At 42.2% G+C, this 18,489-nt stretch overlaps 1 protein-coding gene across 1 annotated transcript in view; it reads right to left on the minus strand.

Annotated features, from left to right (window-relative positions):
* Positions 1–7,495: 7,495 nt before the first annotated feature.
* DYTN (dystrotelin) overlaps positions 7,496–18,489 on the minus strand; it is a 58,857-nt gene continuing 47,863 nt past the window's right edge. Inside the window, exons 11-12 of the mRNA XM_019553508.1 lie at positions 14,393–14,463; positions 7,496–7,669 (exon numbers count right to left, since the gene is read on the minus strand). Of these exons, the coding sequence (XP_019409053.1) occupies positions 7,501–7,669; positions 14,393–14,463 (240 nt within the window). The 3' untranslated portion in view covers positions 7,496–7,500. The remainder of the gene's footprint in view (positions 7,670–14,392; positions 14,464–18,489) is intronic.

An 18,489-nucleotide genomic window follows, 5' to 3' on the forward strand; every position in this document is an offset into this window, starting at 1 on the left:
GCATGGCAGGTGAGTGATAGTACATGAGGCCGGGTTGGGAAGGACCGGCAAGCGGAGCTTAGCCTTGTGGGTATTGCAAAGAAAAAGCTTCATGTACTCTAACAATTAACTAGACTTAAAATCACAAGTTTATTACAATCCAGCAGCAGAAAACATTAACAAGCAAGGAATGTTTGGCTAGACTAAACCACTGTACAAAATCCATCCCTCTAGACCTCCCAGACATCCTTCCCCAGAACATGCCTATAAATGTGGCCCCTTCTCTCCTAGATTTTGTCAGATAATTGATATTTCTGGTATGCCTTGCAGGGTATCAAGTGTAGACTATTGTGACTGTGTCTTGGTGGGCAAAGGGTGGAAATCATCATTTTGGTCTATCCTCCCGGAGAACCATTATCATTGCCTCATGATGTAAAATACCAGCAGGTAAATACCAGTTGCATCAATACAAACCTCAAGCAGTACAAACTCAGCTTTTTTCAGGCTTTCCTTGTAACAAATCCTGAATGTGTTTCAGTTTGTACTGGCCTAAACAAAGCTTGACTAAAAACAGAGTAAAGAACTCAGCATACCTATCTACCTTACTAAAGATGTACTTCCTTGTGTTTCAATCTGGTGCCATTAAATATAGTTTCTTAGGCCAAGAAGGACATTGGCCTTGCTGCAAATGTCAGTAAATTCCCATCCATATTTCACCCTTTCTCTATCCATACATGTACAGCTCCATCTGCTTTCCAGTGGTCCTTATTTTACCATTGCTTTCAAGTTTTCTTATATTGTATAATTAGGAAACTACTAACTATACTTTACTATTTCATCATTCATTTGCTGTAGACCAGTGATCCTCATCCAGGGTGTTGGGCCACCCTGCAGGGTTGCCAGATCCTTTAAAGGGTGCCACAAGGTAAGAGAGAAGTGAAGTGCGAGGAGATAAGCAGATAAGCATTAAGCACAGGCTCAGGCTTGTTCCTACTTGGCCAATCCTCTACCCCCACTGCTCAGCCCCTCTGCAAGGAGAAAAGCACTGTATTTTTTTTTTAAATTAGTTGTCACTCAATTCACAAAAGTTATGTAGGGTGCCTTGAGTCCAATGAGAGGCACCTTAAATTCAAAAAAGTTGAGAACTGCTTCTCTAGACAAACTGCTTGTTAGTTTCCAGTCCCTCCCCTTCATTTCTCATATTTATTCTTGAAAGATTACATTAAATGTGATGTGGGGCTTCTGGAATAAAAGGTAGGATGAAGCGGTAAAAATGTTTGTTACCATCATCATCAGTTTAAAAAAAAAAAAAAAAAAGCTGCATTATCATTGTGTAGCTGCATGTCAGCATATGACTTGCTCAACTTCTCTTTTCCTCCAAACCTTCTAAAGGGGCTTTGGTTACACTCAAGTCAAAGCCTGTTTCTAGGTCCAGAGTTTCTTCTTTTTTTTTTTTCTTCACAGAAGTCTTGTTTCTGCTTGCCAGATACTCAGCTGATGTACAATGACATAATTCTATTAGCTTCATCTGTAAAGATATGTCTACATAATCCAATGCGGTGCCTTGTAGAGGGACCTGAACTGTCTCTGATCAAGGTAGCTCAGGCATTGCAGCAGTATAGATTTGTGTTAACCTGAGAGAAGCACTGCTCTAATATACCCAGCTCCTCAGAGTATATTAGACCAGGTGGAGAGCCGTGGTAATACAGCTACATCACTTTCTGCACTTGAGGTGGTTTGTTTGGAGGCAGTTACCTAGCATTGTACTATGTCCTGACCTAAATAATCTAGTAGAGGTAAAATTATTTCTGAATCATGATGGCTTTCATCATCTGTGCAAATCCATGTCTACATTCGTGTTTCTTCTCTGAATCTTTTGCAGAACAATGACCGCAGGATGATGGATCTATATTCCCATCCCTTAGTTCTTGAAGTACAGTATTTTCTTAACGTGCTCCTCACTCTTGTCATTAACCAGAAACATACAGCAGAATTCCAAAGAAATAAGCACAATGGATCCTTTACAGAGCAAGAATGGCCTGAAAGAGAGAGAAATTGTCAATAGTAAATATTGGTAATCACACATTCAGAAGTCTTGGCCTTTTCTTTATCTATCCAGTAGTAAACTAATAACCCAGAACCAACATTTGTCATAACCTTCAGCCTTATCCCAGAAGAACTCTAAGATATCCTGGACCTGATTCTCCTTGGTTACTCCAATCTATGTTGGTGTACCTCGTTGAAATAATCGAGTTACAATCACATAAAGCAGTTATAACCAGAAGGTGTCATGACCAAAAAGTGCAAGGTTATGTAGGCAGTCAGGTCATCATTATCCTTCATAGTCATACCTAAAGAACTCAAAAGGAGTCCGGGGATCATACCTGACAAATGCTGAAGGATCTAGGCTAGGGGGCAAGCCATGGAGGAAACTTCAACGGCTGCTTTTTTTGAATTATCCCCCAACAAAAAAGGTACAAGGAAAAGAAGTCGTGCTTCAAGGGATGTGCTTGGCTGGCAAAGCACATTACCTTATGACATGAATGAAAAAATATAAGGAGCAACCAAAAGTTACTGGCGGTTGGAGGGGCAGGATGGGGAGGAGATCAGCTAAAATTGTACCTTTCTTGATGAAAGGATAAAAAAGCTGAGATTTCAAAATCTAGCCACTAAAAAGCAGTGAGGCATAAAAGCCACTACCTCAGAAAATAAGAAACTTGTTGAATGCTAATGTAACCTAAAATATGTCAAAAGCAAGTGAGCAGAACTGAGAGTTAAAGGAAAGGGTTAAATCAAAACAGCAGACAAGTTTTGAATGAAGTCCTGACACTTCCATAGTTTACAGAACAGCTGAAAGGCAATAGGGCATACAAATATTACAACCCTAATGAAAATGAATTGTTAAAATAAAAACACCCAATAAACGCACTAAAAATCTTTTTAAAGAAACAGAAAAAAAAAAAAAAATCAAGTGGCAAATTAAAGTGGAAATTATCTTTTTCCCCCAGCACACAGGTAAAGGACAAAGCTAAATGTTGTCTAGAACAAAGGCAGTCAGGGAAAAAGTAAAAAGCTAAAGAGTGAAAACGGGCTGATGATCTCAAGAGTATACATGAACTTAAAAGCCAGTTTCAATTTACAAAAACAAGGCAGCATCAAGATGATTGTTCTCTTTGGTTTATGAAGAACAGTGAATGCAAATATAACAAAACTTTAAAAATATGCAAATATGCTTATCCTGCAGTCTCATTCAGGTGGGGATCATAGCCAACAATATTTAATCCCCCTCACAGACACTTGATTTGGTGTATGTGCCTGGCAGCTGGTAGCGCTAATAAGAGCATTAAGGATGAGAAAATATCAGTGTGTGAACTTTAAAGACTAAGTAAAACTGGAATGGAATGGATACACAATGGATGGCCTAGGAAAAACTCTGAATACACAGTGCTAGAAAACAAAATAAAAATAAACGCAAGTTTTTTTTCTAACTTTTTAGATATTTCAAACAACAAGGTTCTTGCTAAATGTTCTGGATTTAGATATGCATATGTATCAATAAGTAAGCAGTGGGAGGGACTTCTGAAGGAATCAGATGTCTCTAAACTGGTCAAAGCACATTTTCCTTCTCATAAATTCAGATGCCTGGTTGGTCAAATGCAAATTCATGACTCCCAGATGATGAGAATATGGACAGTTAAGAATGTCTCTTTTCTAATCAATGCTTTTCAAAGCTGGTTATGTCAGATAGCTTATCCTTGAAACAGACTGGCTAAAGCCATCTCATCTCCCCTGTTAAAAACAAAACGAAACAAAAACCAGTAGAAAGTAAAAACAGACATTCCAAAAACGTTACCTATTAGGTAACACAACAATAAGAAGAATGAACCAGTTCAAGAGCTGGTGTCAGTCAGTGCAACATTCAAAAAAATCACATTGATTTATACTAGCTGAGGATCTGCTGCTAACTTCTTCTTTGAGATGTGTAGGAATATATAGGACTAATAAGAATGGAGCATTCTTCTCTAGCCCATGGAAGTTTCTGGTGAAGTCAGTGGAAGCAGAAAGCAATTAAGTTAGATTATCACAATGTAAATCTGGGAAACTTCAGAGAGCCAGACGTGGCTTCAGTTACCTGGGAAACGGCGAAATGAAGCTGTAAAGCGAATTCTGGCTTCCCATCACTTCCAAGCTGGCAAAGTTGCTTGATTGATCAGATCAGAGAAGGATCTGCAAACATGTTCAGCTGTGGAGAGCAACGCCTCCTTTAAAACCGATTGCTGAGCTGTAAAGCAAGACAGATCGCATACCTTTCAGAGCATATGCTGGAACAAAAGTCCTGAATACTGTATCTAAAACCCCACTTCAAGGTACCTCTTTGGAAATGAAAGCTTTGTCAGCTTTGCTTATTAAGAATGTGAGGTATCCTGAGTGCTGTACTGATTATGAAGGGATTTTGTGGGATTGGAAAGCACACAATCGTAGACTTGTACAACAGAGGAAGAAGAGATTTCTGAGGTTCCTGTCTATGAAGTGAGGCCTGAGCATCCTGGGCAGCAGTCCAGGCATGTCATGAGGTTGGTCTGGGAATGCAGGTGCTTACATTATTTTGCCCCCCACCCCCATGCTCTCCCTTTGTTTCCGTATAGCTTCTGCTAATATAAGCCTATATCTCTAATTGACTGTTACAACATCTTGCCCACTTCTAAATGGCTCAAGCACTGGGGGCTAGTTTCTGGGTCCAAATATGGAGTAATTCTGTTTTAATCAAAAGCATTGCTCTGGATTTAAGTGTAATGGACTGATGAGGCATTGTAGTGGAGGTTCTATAACAAGAACCAGGAGAAAATTAACCTTTGATTCCTAGTTCTGTTGTGTATAATCTGTATATTATGTGCAGATTTTAGTCCAGATTATACCTCTACTAATACTGAGGAAAAACCTTGTTCTCTGATATTTATTTATTTTAAATGTTTTGTTTAATACTAGAAAAGAATTTGGTCCATTGGATCTAGTTCTTGATTCTTTCATCTTTGCATGCATCAGTAGTTGCTCCACTGAAGTCTATGAAGATATGCAAGGGTAAACTGGATACTGGAAAGAGGAGTTGGGCCCAGTATCTGATGACTCTAGGAACTCTTACCTGGTTGTACTTGGAAAGACAAAGCATCCTTCAGCTTCATCACTAGCTGCTTCAATTCCTCCTCCTCTTGTATCTCCTTCTCCCAAAGTTGCACTTGTGCTGCAGCATGACCAGGAGCCAGGGGCATAATTTCACTGTGAAGGATCCTGGTCATTTCAGGTTGGGATGTCCCTGGCTGACATGCTTGAGGAATACCTTTGTCTCTTGACTGCTCATGCTGTCCCGTAAAAGGATTTCCATGCTGCACAGGTATGGACCTCAACTTGTCACCTGATAATCTCATGTTGACTGTAACAGGATCATCCTGGATCTGTAAGAGCTGCCCCCCTTGTACTATGCTAAAGGGGTCCTTGGCTTTGCAATTCCCACATGTTCCAGGGCTGGTATTCAGTAGAATAGAATCCGATGCAGCCTGTAGTCTAATTTCCTGCAAAGCATCCTCATTTTTTGCCTCCATATTTTGGCCCAATGTGAATGAAGGGTGGTTTGGTGGCTGTAATAATACCTATGGTAAACATAACACAGGAATAGACCTATGCAAGTTCATTTTTCAGTTGCTGGTAGTTCCTAAAACTTTAAAAGAATTAATTTGTGGTCAACCTGAAACTCTTAGTCTGATTAACCAAACAGAGGGAGGGAGGAGGAGGGAATATTTCTTTTTAGATTGAACAAAATAATTTCTCTGACCTGAAATTAAATGTTTTATTTTCATTTCAATGATTGTTATCTACTTTTAAAAAGAAGATTAATTTCAGAATGCTCTATTTTTTAATTTGGTTTAAAAAAAATGAAGCAAAACTTTTGGTTAATTTTTATTGTCTTATTTCACTGAAAATAACCCAGATCTGTGAAATATTGTGGTTGACCCAAACCTGCACTTCTCAGTGGGGGGAAAAAGTTTTCATGAAAAAATTATTCATTAGGTTCTACACAGGAACTTCATGTTGACAACTTCTGATACAATACTAATAGAAGCTGAGATAGGATGCATAGCCATGTGGTTAAAGCACTGAATCAGGACACAGAAGGACTAGTTTCAATTCCTACCCCTACAGCAAAATTCCAGTGCAAAGCAGTTATTCTTCCTGTGAGGATCTAATATGAAAAAGGCTATATGTACGTCCTTTCTCCCAGCCTGTCTTGTCTAATTGCTCTAGCAGCTCTTCAGAATGTGATTTTTTTTTTCTATTCTTCTGTACTGTATCGTACCTAGCAAAATGAAGTTAAGGTCTCGAATCCAGACTGTAGGCACAAATGGCTCAATGAGAATTTTTCCACGGATTTCAGATCAGGCCCATTAAAATAACTGGTGTGTATAGAAAAATCAGCAGGCTCTATCTTTTTATCCCTTTGCATTTTCCCCCACTGTTGTATTTCCAGAGTATTATGTCTAATTACGTTGTACATGGGTTTCATTTCTTAATTATCAATTTCTGTTAAGATGTTGTAATTTCAGTCGGAGGATATTACACCCCATTACGTCAATAAAAATTGGAGGTGATAATAGCCCAAGACTTAATTTGCTGGAAAATTATTCTAGAAGAATCTAACTAAGAAAATGATACTGCAAATATATGAAGTGAGAAAATGGCTCATGCAGAGTAATTCATCTCATTTTACACAGGAAGTTATTGTTGATAAAATCTGATGCAATACTAATAGAGAGAGGAAGGATAGCCTTATGGTTAAGGAATAAAAACAAAACTCAAGGACCACATACACACCTATACCCACACACTGGTTTGGGTCACTCGGTGTGGGCTGTACATGCAGATTGCATGTACATAAACCTAGCTGCAAGATGAGGTCTAATTGTACAGTTTGTGGACTGATGATTTTCAATAAAAACAGCACTTAAAATTTAGAAAGCAAGGATACTTTACATGAATCAGAATTAAAATATTTAGGAAGAAGTAAGGCATTTGCCATTGGTATAATTCATTTCTATCTGACAATTTAGGAGGGAAACTAGATATGTCACAATTTTACTAAGCAATTTTATATATCTTTCTCATGTAGGGTTTTTCTGTGTAGTGTGTTTTTTAGTAAGGTTTAAACATAGTGGATGATGAGATACTGAGCAATTCTCTGGGGACACTCTCTTCCTGACTCCCTCCAAAGGCTCCCACATTCTTATTCATTTTTATTCACTTTGATAGATTTTGAAGAAAAATTCTTATTTGTATTGTAGCTTCTTGGAGCTCAAACTATGGGCAAAGACTGTGTTAGGTATTGTACAAGAAAAAAAATTCCCTTCCCTGAGGAGTCTATACTCTAGTTGTCAGGGAAAGCACAAAGAAACAATGAGATAGTGTTGGTCTATGAGACGTTGTTGGAGTATGCCATTTGCCTACTCATTGCTAAGATTCCTGGTGCGCTGTTCATCCTACCTTTATTTCCTGCCTCATTTGCTGCATCTCTGCCCTTAGGCTTTCATGTTTTGCCATCAACACTTGGAACTTTGCTTCTAGTTTGCTGTTTGTGTCTTCCTGGGAGTTGTGGAGGAGCTGAACTTTGTCTTTCCAGTTGTTTAACTGCTTCTTCAGGTACCTGCCAAGCCGAAGAGAAGGGCAAGGGAACAAAATGAACTAACCCATGTTGATTAATGCAGGGTATAGGAGACTAACAGGGTGGCACAGATGCACACAAGATTTACTTATCTCTGGAAATATCTCTGGGGTGGGGAGGTCTGGGATGTTGGGAACTAAGCTGACTATACAGCAACTGCTGTCATAAGGGTATTCCAGGTAGGAAATGGTATGAACAATGCTGAAGAGGTACATCCAGAATGTTTCTTTAACCCTGCAATAGCCATAGCCCTTTTTGCCTGGGGTAAACTTACTCCTGGTAGGCCCTGAAGAGTTGAGTGCAAGCTGCCCTCTGTCTCTGGGCTTATTTAAAGAGGATTCTAGCTCACAATTCCCTAATCATGTTCTGTCTTCCTAAATACCTTCTGCATGGTGTCTTGCAATTAAAAGTGCTGCCTACCCACACACTGGCAAAGGAGCATTAGAGATTATGTACATAATAGCCACTCGGGGCAGACAATACATACCTACCACCCACTTCTCTAATCTAGGGACAGGATCTGATTGACAAGTGCTACCTGCAGAATAGCAATAGAGCTCTATCTTCCATACTGCTGGGATGGAGGCAGAGATGGAAAACCTGGTTAGCAGGAAAGCAGTAAACTAGTTTCTTTTGTATAATTAAAATAGTTATCTCTATTGCGCTGTTTTCTCCAAAAACTCATCTGATTAACTTTCCATTGTATAACATGTTGGCTGATGTAAGCAAGAAACAATACCATTGTACATTCATTGTGGCCAATAGCTATTTCTAAGAGAAAAAACACTAATAAAAAAAGAACACTAAGGTTCAAGGAAAAACCCTTAAATGCTTGTCGTCTTGGCTGGAATAGCCCCAGTGATTTTTAGCTGGTGTTATTTATGCTAAGTGATTTAGTGTAGCTGTAACACACACAGAAGTCGGAACATTCAAAGTGTTTGCATGTTCTTTATATAGCAGCATTTAATCTGGCTCCATCCTGCAGGGTGCTGAGCACTTTCCAGCTATTTCAGGGCTGTATCCCATAAATATGTACAGGAATAAATAACCTTGCATGAATAATTTAAATGACTAATACTGGGGGGAGGAGGAGACTATTGTGAGCAGAGTTGCTCATTTGTAGGCTTCAGGGTTAGGTCCTGAGCAAGGGTGAGATAAGTGAGGCTAGGGACAGACATTCAGAAAGCCTGCTTTAGAACTGCAGGGGGTCAGACTTGATGACCTGCTCCAGTCCCTTCCGACCCTACCGACTATGAAACTATTGAGTCGGAGAAATTAAGGCCAGAGGAACTGTTATGACCACGTAGTCTGGTCTACAGCTTAATGCAAGCCATGGAATCTTGTGCAGTCTTAGGACTGGAAGAGACATAAGGAGGTCATCTAGTTCAACACTCAGCTCAAAGCAGGCCTATCCCTGTCTAATCTGAACTTTATGTCCATTGATGGAGATTCTACAACCTTTCTGTGTCATCTGTTCCAGTGCTTTTTCCACTCTTGTAGTTAGAAAGTTCTTCCGAGTAGCCAGTGGTATAACTAGGCCAGGGCACATGGCTCAGGTGTCAACTTGAAGGGAATATCAAAATGCCCCCCTCACCCTGGGAGCTTTTTCTGTGGCAGGTGCAGCCCCTCATTGCCCAGCCATAGAAGTTGGGCAGCCCTGCGCTCCATAGTGCATAGGCTGCAGCAGGGCTGGCTCATCACACACCAGCTGTACCAGCCCTGCAGCATGGGCTCCCTGGGGACTGTCCTTGGTGCCCTGTTCACTCGCCCCCTCAGATACTTTACTGGATGTGGAGCCACACCTCCTATGATGATGTCTCAGAGAGGGGCACCATTCAGCTCAAAGCTTCCCCAAATGTGCAATGGGATGCAAAGCTACCTGGCTTCTATGGTTGGATAGCATGATGTTGCCACTAGCAAAGGCTCCTGAGGTGCAGGGGCATTCTGGTATCCCTGTTGAGCCTGCTCCTCAGTTGCATTAGTGTGAGCACATGTTACTACAGCCAGAGTATTATGTGGTAACAGCTAATGTAGAGCCCATCATAATGTAGGTATAGTTTGGGGTATCTTTGCCCAGGTGCATCACTTTACACTTATCTACATTGAATTGCATCTGCCATTTAGTCCTTTGGTTCCCCATTCACTCAATCATGCCAGATCCATCTGTAGTTCCTCACAGTCTGCCACTTGGAATAATTTTGTGTCATCAGCAAATTTGGCCACCTCACTACTCGCTTCTTTCTCCAGATCATATCTATATGAATATGTTAAACAGCACTGGTCCTAACACAGATCTGAGGGGGGGCCCATTATTTGCCACTTTCCATCCTGAAAACTAACCTCTTACACTCACTCATTGCTTTCTATCTTTGAGCCAATTTCTAATCCACAAGTGCAGGTTCCCTGTAATTCTAGGACTACTGAACTGGCCTGAAATTACCTTAGCCTTTTCAATGAGGGCTCCAGGATACGTGTCATGTAGCCCTAAGCTGAAAACATCCAGGTTATGTAAGCAATCTAACCTGTTTTTCCCCACTCTAAGATGATTATAGCTCCTCTCCTTGGTACTTATTGTACTTGGTATCTGATGCTTCACCTTTTTGTGAAGGCTGAAGTTAGAAAAAAAAGAAAAGGATTGAACACTTCAGCCTTTCCCATAATTTCTGTTGTTGCATTGCATTCCCCATTCAGTGAAGGGCCTGCGCATTCCTTGACCTTCCACTTACTAGCTTTGGGCATTTTTACACATACATAGGGTGGTGGGAAGGGGGGGTGCTTTAATTAGAGCAACTCTAAGAGCTGCTCCAATTAAAGTGCCTGCAGCATTTCTTGTATTAGCATCCCCACACTTCAAAATGGTGGCAGGGGTGCTTTAACTAAAGTTTGTTGAACGAGCTTTAGCTAAAGCACCCCCATTGCAATTCTGAAGCATAGGGATGTTGATATACGAGATGCAGAGGCTGCTGGAGGCATGTTAATTAGCACACTCCAGCAGACTTGACTAATAGAGTCTACTCCAACGTGCTGTAATTATGCTTATGTAATTACAGTACAATGGAGCAGCCTCCCTGCAAGTATATTCCTTCCTAGGTGCAACTCAGTTTGTATTTTGCTTTTCTTGATTTTTTTTTTTTTTTCCTCCCTACAAGCTTGTACTATAGTCTTAAACTCATTGTTACTAATATGGCCACACTTCCACTTTTTGTGAGATGCCTGTTTAAAATCTAAGTCACTGGAGACTTCATTCAGTAATTTGGGCTAAAGCATATCTTTTACTTCAATCCAGTCTTATTTAAAGAATTCAAGTGATGGTACCACATCCCTAGGTGAGTTATTTCATTGGTTAAGTACCCTAACCATTAAAACATGTGCAGCTTATTTCTAATTTGAAGGTTAACATTTAAAGATGGAGGGGGACTTTCAAATGTATTCATTGCAAGTCTAAATCTGTTCCCAGTAAATAAAGGATGAAGTCCCATTGATTTCAAGGAAAGTAGAATTAGGCCATTAGTCTTGTGAAAATTCCACATAAAATGCTTTATTTTGCACATCCAAATTCATTTTCTAATGAAATAAGGCTTGACGTTGGGTTATCATGCCTTTCAGTTGGTCTTTATGTAGCCATAAGTCTTCACCACTGTTGATGTTATAAAAGGAGCAGGGCCTGGCACAGAAATCCTATTTTCAATAAAACAGTTCTTCTTAAAAATGTTTCTGTTGGTTGATACTGATAAGTTCTTCTTACTATGGTTTTTTTCAGAGAATTTGGCTGTATAAAATGGGTACAGACTAAAGTCTGCATTCTAGAAGTGACGGAGGATTTTGCTTACATTAGCTGTAAATACAATGATAAAACATTACATTAGAGGTGTCAAACTCATCTGGCCCTGTGGGCTGGATGGGTGGCTCAGGACTGGTCCACAGGCTGAATCAGGTCCACAGACCCCGCCCCACCCCCAGCCTGTATGCCTGATCCAGCACACATGGCACCTGCCTTGGCTAGTCCAGGACAATGGCCCAAGTAAGTACCACAGCCTGGGACCTGGCTAGTGCTGCATGTGGGTCAACAGGGCAGCACCAGGGGCCAGATCTGACCCACAGACCATATGTTAAATTAATATATGAGGGCAATATAAGAAGGACTTGGAGACTTGCTAATTGTATTATTTTTATTTGTTCCATTGCAGGGAGGAGAGGCTAAGATATCTTTGCTTGTGTTCATTATGAGCTGATGGAAAACAGGTATAGTGTTATAACAATAAAAATGAAAACAATACAATGGAAGAAAATGGGGTAAAATACAATATGGGTTTTTGAAAGATTGATTCTGTCAAACTAAACTGATATCTGTCTTTTATAAGATAACTGATTTTCTAGATGAGGGAAATGTTTTAGATCTGTCTGGACTTCAGGAAAGTTTCTGGGATATTGCCACATAGGAAAATTCCTTAAATTGGAGAAGATGGGAACCGGTATAAAAACTATAAAATAGATAAAGAACTGGATTAAGGGGTGATGACAGATGGAGTTAATCAAGAAACAGTCTTTAAACACTATTTTCATTTATTACATTGGCACAAAAAGTAGAAGTCTGCTAATAAAATTTGTTCTTGACATAAAGTTGGGAGAGCTTGTCAATATGGTAGAGGAACAAAATATTTTACAGGAAGAATTGAATGAGCTTGAAAACTGGAATAAGAAATGGAATGGAAATGTCATAGTTTAAAGTGCAAAGTAATGCATTTAGAGACTAAGACAATTCTCTGCTAAGAGTTTATCAGTTAGAAACAACAGTGGAAACCTGGGGCTAGTGGCAAGTAACAGAATGATGGTGAGCTGCCAACATGTGACTAAGCAACCAAACCAAACCAATCCCAAAATATATCAGGAGAGGTGTTTCTAGTACAGAAATGGAAATATTAGTATCATTATAGAAGGCAATGATACTTTAGCCTTATTTGGAAACTGTATATAATTCTGCTCATATGTGGTAAAGAAAGACAAAATCAAACCGAACTGTTAAAAGAAGCATGGGTACAATGATCATGGGGATGAAGGCCCTCCCTTACAACCTTGGCTTATTTTAGCTTTGCAACACATAGGACAGGGGTTTTCAACCTTTTTTAACAGGTGTACCTCTTCTGGGGGTGGCAGCCAGACACAGAGTGTGGGGGGTGGTGCTTGCAAGCAGAGGCTGGACACGGGGTGGGGTGGGGGCTGTGCTTGCATGCAGTGGCCAGACACAAAGCAGGGGTGGGGGTCGCTTGCATGTGGTAGCCACTGCTGCCACCCACTATCCTGTGCTAGCACTGCCGGTCGGCTGCTCATGGAGTCGCACATGCAACTGGCCATGGGAAAGCAGTGGGGGTGGTGGTGACCCCACCCAGCCCTGCTCGTCCCCTCCAACCCTTCACACACCTCTGGCCCTACTCCTGGGAGCAGGCATAGAAACACACTTACACCCCCTGCCATTGAAACCCTCCCAGCAGCCCAGCAGCTAATCAGGAGAGCGAGCTGGGTTGGGGGGCAGGGAGGCACTCCAGTGTGCCATGTGAGGCCGGCACCACTAAATGCACCCCTCCCCCAGGTAAGAAGTAAATGCCCCAGGAGAGGTGCCACTGCTGCGCCCCAGGGCACACATCATCTCTGTCCACCCACCTGCCCCCAGCCTACTCCCAAAGACCTTTCTAAGTACCCCTGTGGGTATGTGTACCCCCAGTTGGCATCCCCTGACATGGGGCATATGATGATTCCCTATGAATATAACAAGGATGGAGAAGAGCCAGCATTCTCATCTAGCTTAAATAACAACAACAAATGGTACATACTGGTCATGAATAAACTCAAGCTGGAAACTGGAAGGTGTCTAGTGAGGACTGAGGTTATGGAACAGCTTTCCAATAGGAATGGTGGAGACAAGTGCCTCAATAGTTCATAGGTAAAGTTTATTAAATAGTTGGATGGGGTGAATACAGGTGATAGTAAGGGACTGGATGTGGTAACTTGGGAGATTCCATCTAGTTCTGGGTTCCTAACAAGTGACAATACATATTAATGAAGCCCCTCTGGTACTGCTCTTGAGAACATGAAAAGAAAATAAAAGACCATGATTATAATAGGCTGCATTTAACAATAATACATTATGTCTATTGCTGCAGCATATCAGCCAGTCATGGTCTACCTATGTCTAGAAGGCTCATTAGGCTGGCACAATTAAGACAAACAAGAAAGTTATGTAGCTAGCATTTACATCTGGCCACTTGCTCCCCTAGCCACTGCAAATAACTTTACTTATACCTCAGTCAAATGAGGGTACCTTTTGACAAATACAGAGCAATACTTGAATTCACTCCTGTGGCACTACAGTAAGATACTTGAACTAGTTGCCACTACATGTAAGGCCAAATCTCCATTGTTATGAATTGGAGTGGCTACACTTATTTAAATGGAACCCTGATAATTTAGGCCAGCAGAAAATTTGGCCTAAAATTTCAAAATAAAACCTGTTAAAGGACCCAAATCATAATTTTCTCCTGAATGATCAATTTGTCCAAGAAAAAGCAACATCTCTACATTTTGTGTATTTCAGATGAGATGAAATTCCTATTCTTAATAGTTCCCACAATAAAACCACTTCTTACTAAGGTCTAACTTGATCAATAATGTCTACCAAACTTCAGTTTTGACATTCATTAATGAACTTACCTTTTTTCATTGTGAAGATCTTTGATGGATTCATGAGTTTTTAGTAGTTCTGCCTTAATAGAAGCTATTGCCTATTAAAGAAAGAGAAAACATATTTGCCTTAAATGTTACTGAGGTGCTACCTGTAATCATTTTATGTGCAAATATTGCTATAAGAAGTTACAATGTATGTAGAGTTTGCCTATATTAAAATTTTACCTTGGGTTAATTGATAGCCATTAACTCAGGGTATTAAGATAGCTAAAAATATGGAATATCTACCCTGTGAGAAACTCCAAGCATTTCCTTCCGATTCAGATTGAAGAAGAATTTAAAACCTCAAACCTTGGCCTTGGCCACAAAAGGGAGCACTCCAATGTGGGAGCATATCTGTACTGCTGCTTCTAGCACTGCTCAGAGGTTTGGGGTGGAGGACTTCCAGGGTAAGCACAGAAAAGGACCCAGTGGTAAGGGAAGTTATTACACTGCTATTGAGGTGGCAGGAGTCTCTAGGCTGACCATGGGAGAGTAGGGCAGGAAACTGATTATCTAGGCAGCCAGGGTGCGAATTATGGGAGAGTTTGGGGGGAGCTGAGCCCCCCCCATAAGGGACAAGAACCTCCCCATGGGTCGGTAAGCCCCTGGGCCATGCCGCGCCTTTCTAAGCAGCCCATGTGGCGGCAGCTCCTTCTGGATGCCACTGCTGCACACCCCCATCCAGAGTCAAAGTGTAATTCAAACCCTATAGGCAGCTTGTCAGGCCAGCTCCTAGGATCCAGGGAATGCTCTGGCTTGCAAGCTCACCATCAAGTGGGTTGCCCCAAAGCCAAGAGCCCTTGTTGTTGTGGACACACAAGCTTAGGAATTAGGGCTTCCAGGTTCTTGCATGCCTTGTTACCTTGTCAGACCACAGCATCTTGACTGAAAGCACGTCTGGTGCATTTTCAACCTATTTGCTTAATCAGCTGTAGTCTGGGGGCTTTCAGTTTCTCTCTTTTCAAGCCACCTTAGAAAATCTTGTACTATGACAGTTCAGAACAGGAAAGGAGGATACAATTCCTCAGAAAGAGCCCCCAGGAGAAAATGAACGTGTCAACAAACAGTCTGATAAGGCCCAAGATTAACAATTAAAAAGGGGGGGGGAGGGGAAGACACGGAGCCCAAAGGCCCCAGGTCTGCTTTAACTCATCTGAAATCAGAAAGTGCCAGCAGCTGAAAAGAAGTGCTCGTGACTTGAACAGTATCTGCAGATGTCACAGCTGTTACTACTGATATGTGCTTGCTAACACTGTTTCAGATTAGTCACAGACACGTAATTCTTGAAGAGGGGTCTTTTAAGGGCCAGCAGGGGAGTGCTGGCAAAACAGAGCCCGGACATATGGGAGCTGATTTTCAGTTGCTGCATTCTTGGTAATGTGGTAGTGTGGTGTGCTCAGTGATACTACCCTTCTCCTTTCTGGCATGCTCTTAACATGATCCCTTTAGCAGAGGCCAGGAGCAGGTTTAGTATAGAGCAGTGATTCTCAACCAGGTGCTGCAGCAACCTGGGGTGTCTTGAGATCTGTTCAGTGGGGCCATGGAAGGCCACACAATGTTTCATGATTGGGGAGCATATTAGGGCTGTGCAAAGTTTCGATCCTGATTCGATTTGATGGAGATTCAGCTTGATTCAGTAGCCAAATCTCCAAATCCAGATTGAATCAGGGGGCCCTTTAATCTCTCTGAATCGAATCAGAATCCTCTGAAACAATCTGGAGAGATTCAGAAAGATTCAGCAATACAGACACAGCTTTAAATGTTTTTTTTTACATACCTCTGGGTAGCAGGTGGCTCATGAATGCCGCGATGCTGGGGCTCATGGAGTGTTCCACTGGAGCATGGGGGGTCTCCAGCGCGCCTCCCGGTGGACCTGGAAGTGGACCAGAACTACTTTCAGTCCACTTCTGGATTCACTACCAAGCATGTGCACCTCCCCCGCACTCATGTGAGATGCCTCCATCCGCCCCAGCATTGCAGCATTCATGAGTTGCGCTGGTACCTCAAGATATGTAGAAAAAGCACTTAACGCTGTATCTGTGTCCAAATCGCTGATTCTCTGAATCGGCATCGAATCTTTAGATTTGGATTAGGCTAAATCAAATCGGGGACAGTAATCTGAATCAATAAATCGGATCGCTGTTCCCAATTTGGACCAAATCTGAAGTGGATAGGGCCCGCTTGGCACACCCCTGGACCATATCAATGCTGCCTTTCTTAGCACTGCTCAGAAGTCTGGGGTGAAAGTTTCTCAGACTAAAGGAAGGTGGAAACCTTTTCCTGGGTTCTTGTAAGGTTGCTTCAAGAGAAACAAGCCACAAGTTACCAGAGTTCAGCTGGTCTAGAAAGTAGGTTGAAAATGCACCAGACATACTCTAAATCAAGATGCTGTGGAATTCCTGAGGGTCAGTTTCCAGGAACAGTGCTAAAGGATGATCCTGCCTGACAGGATGACAAGAAACCCATAAATAGGGCCTGGTTTAAATTGCAATTATGCAATTTTTGGGGGAAAATCACTTAATTCTGTGGATTTTCACAAAAAATGCAATTTGCAATGAAATGCCACCATATGGCATTTGGTTGCAACAAGATAGCTGCTGCACGCTAGGAAAAGCATTCCCCAGCCAGTAGCAAAAGCCTAGGAGCTCAGGGGAGGGGGCCAATGGGTTGCAAAAGGGGCAAGGAGGGGAGACAGCTTGCAGATAGGTAGCAAAGGGGCTGTTTGCTAGGGCTGTGCGAAATGGCACTGTTCCATTTTGACTTGCATTTCGATGTTTCAATGGAACAGCGATTCATTTCACATTTCATTGTGATTTGAAACCACTGTTTCATTTTGTTTCTTTGATATGGTTTCACTGTTTCAGTGTTTTGCCCATAGGCTATAATGGGGACTCTTGAAACAGACTATAATTTTGTCATTTCTGGCCTGACTTGGATGAAACTTGCAGGAATGGTAGCCCCTTCTCTGAGGGCAATAAGTCTGTCAAGCTTCAAGGAGATAGGTGCAGGAGTTTCAGAGAAATTGCACCTCAAACTGAGGACAAGCAAAACTTGTGACATGGGTGAGACTGTGTGTGTAAGGCACAGCAGGGTAAAAGCTGCAGGGATGGTAGGGCCTGCTGAGGCTGTGAAGCCTGCCAGCTTTCAAGGAGATCGGTGCAGGGGGAGTCTGGGTTCTGGAGCCCTGCACCTCTGGCTGCTGACAGGCAAAACTCGTGACGTGGGTGTGTGATACTGTGCGTGTGTTAAGGTGCGCCCTTACTCAACTGACACCAAGGCAGAAAGCAGGGCAGTTCACACAATGCTGCCTTTTATGTAGTTTTTCCATCCCTTCTCCCAGAGCACTGGGATTGGAAGGGACCTCAGGAAAGGATGACCGGCACCGGCCAGCTACACAGTCAATAATGAGAGCACACCTTTCCACCACCCCCTCCCCTTCCCCCTCCCCCTTCCCCTCCTTACTTTAGTTTCTGTTTCCCTGAAGGCAAGCCCAGCTTGAGCTTTGAAACTCGAAGCGTTTTGAAAATTTCAGAACGTTTCAACTTGCCTTGCTTCATTTTGAGGCTATTTCGAAGCTCTGGTTTGTTTTGATTTTGCTGTTTTGAGCTCAAAACAAGTCGAAACAGCATTGAAACGAAACTGCTGGTGAAATTTCTCTCAGCCCTTCTGTTTACTCCTTTAGAGGGGAAAACTGGGGACTTGATGGTTGGGGGCTGGGGGAGAGAACACATGTGCATAGGAGAAAATAGTCCCTCCCTTACCTATCCCCAAGCTCTCTCCTCCCCCTGTCCCTTTTGCAACCCATTCCCCCCCACCGTATCCTGGGCTGCTAGGCTTTTGCTGCTGGCTTTCCCCAGCCTGCAGGATTTTGTTGCCTTAAACCTACCCCCTTAGCCAATCTGAGGATGTGGGGGGTAAGAGTTGGGAGCGGGGCTTAGGGGTCTGGGAGCTCAGGTGGTGTTTTCCTTGATCCTCCCAGTCTCGGGCTATGGGCTGAGGACGGAGAGGAGGATCCACGCGGTGAACCAAAGACTGCGGCGCTGGTGTTATCGGGAAGGCTTTGGCTTCCATGACCACAGCCC

This window comes from Crocodylus porosus, unplaced genomic scaffold, assembly GCF_001723895.1.
Source record: "Crocodylus porosus isolate Cpor-Errol unplaced genomic scaffold, CroPor_comp1, whole genome shotgun sequence".
Classification (NCBI taxonomy): Eukaryota; Metazoa; Chordata; order Crocodylia; family Crocodylidae; genus Crocodylus; species Crocodylus porosus.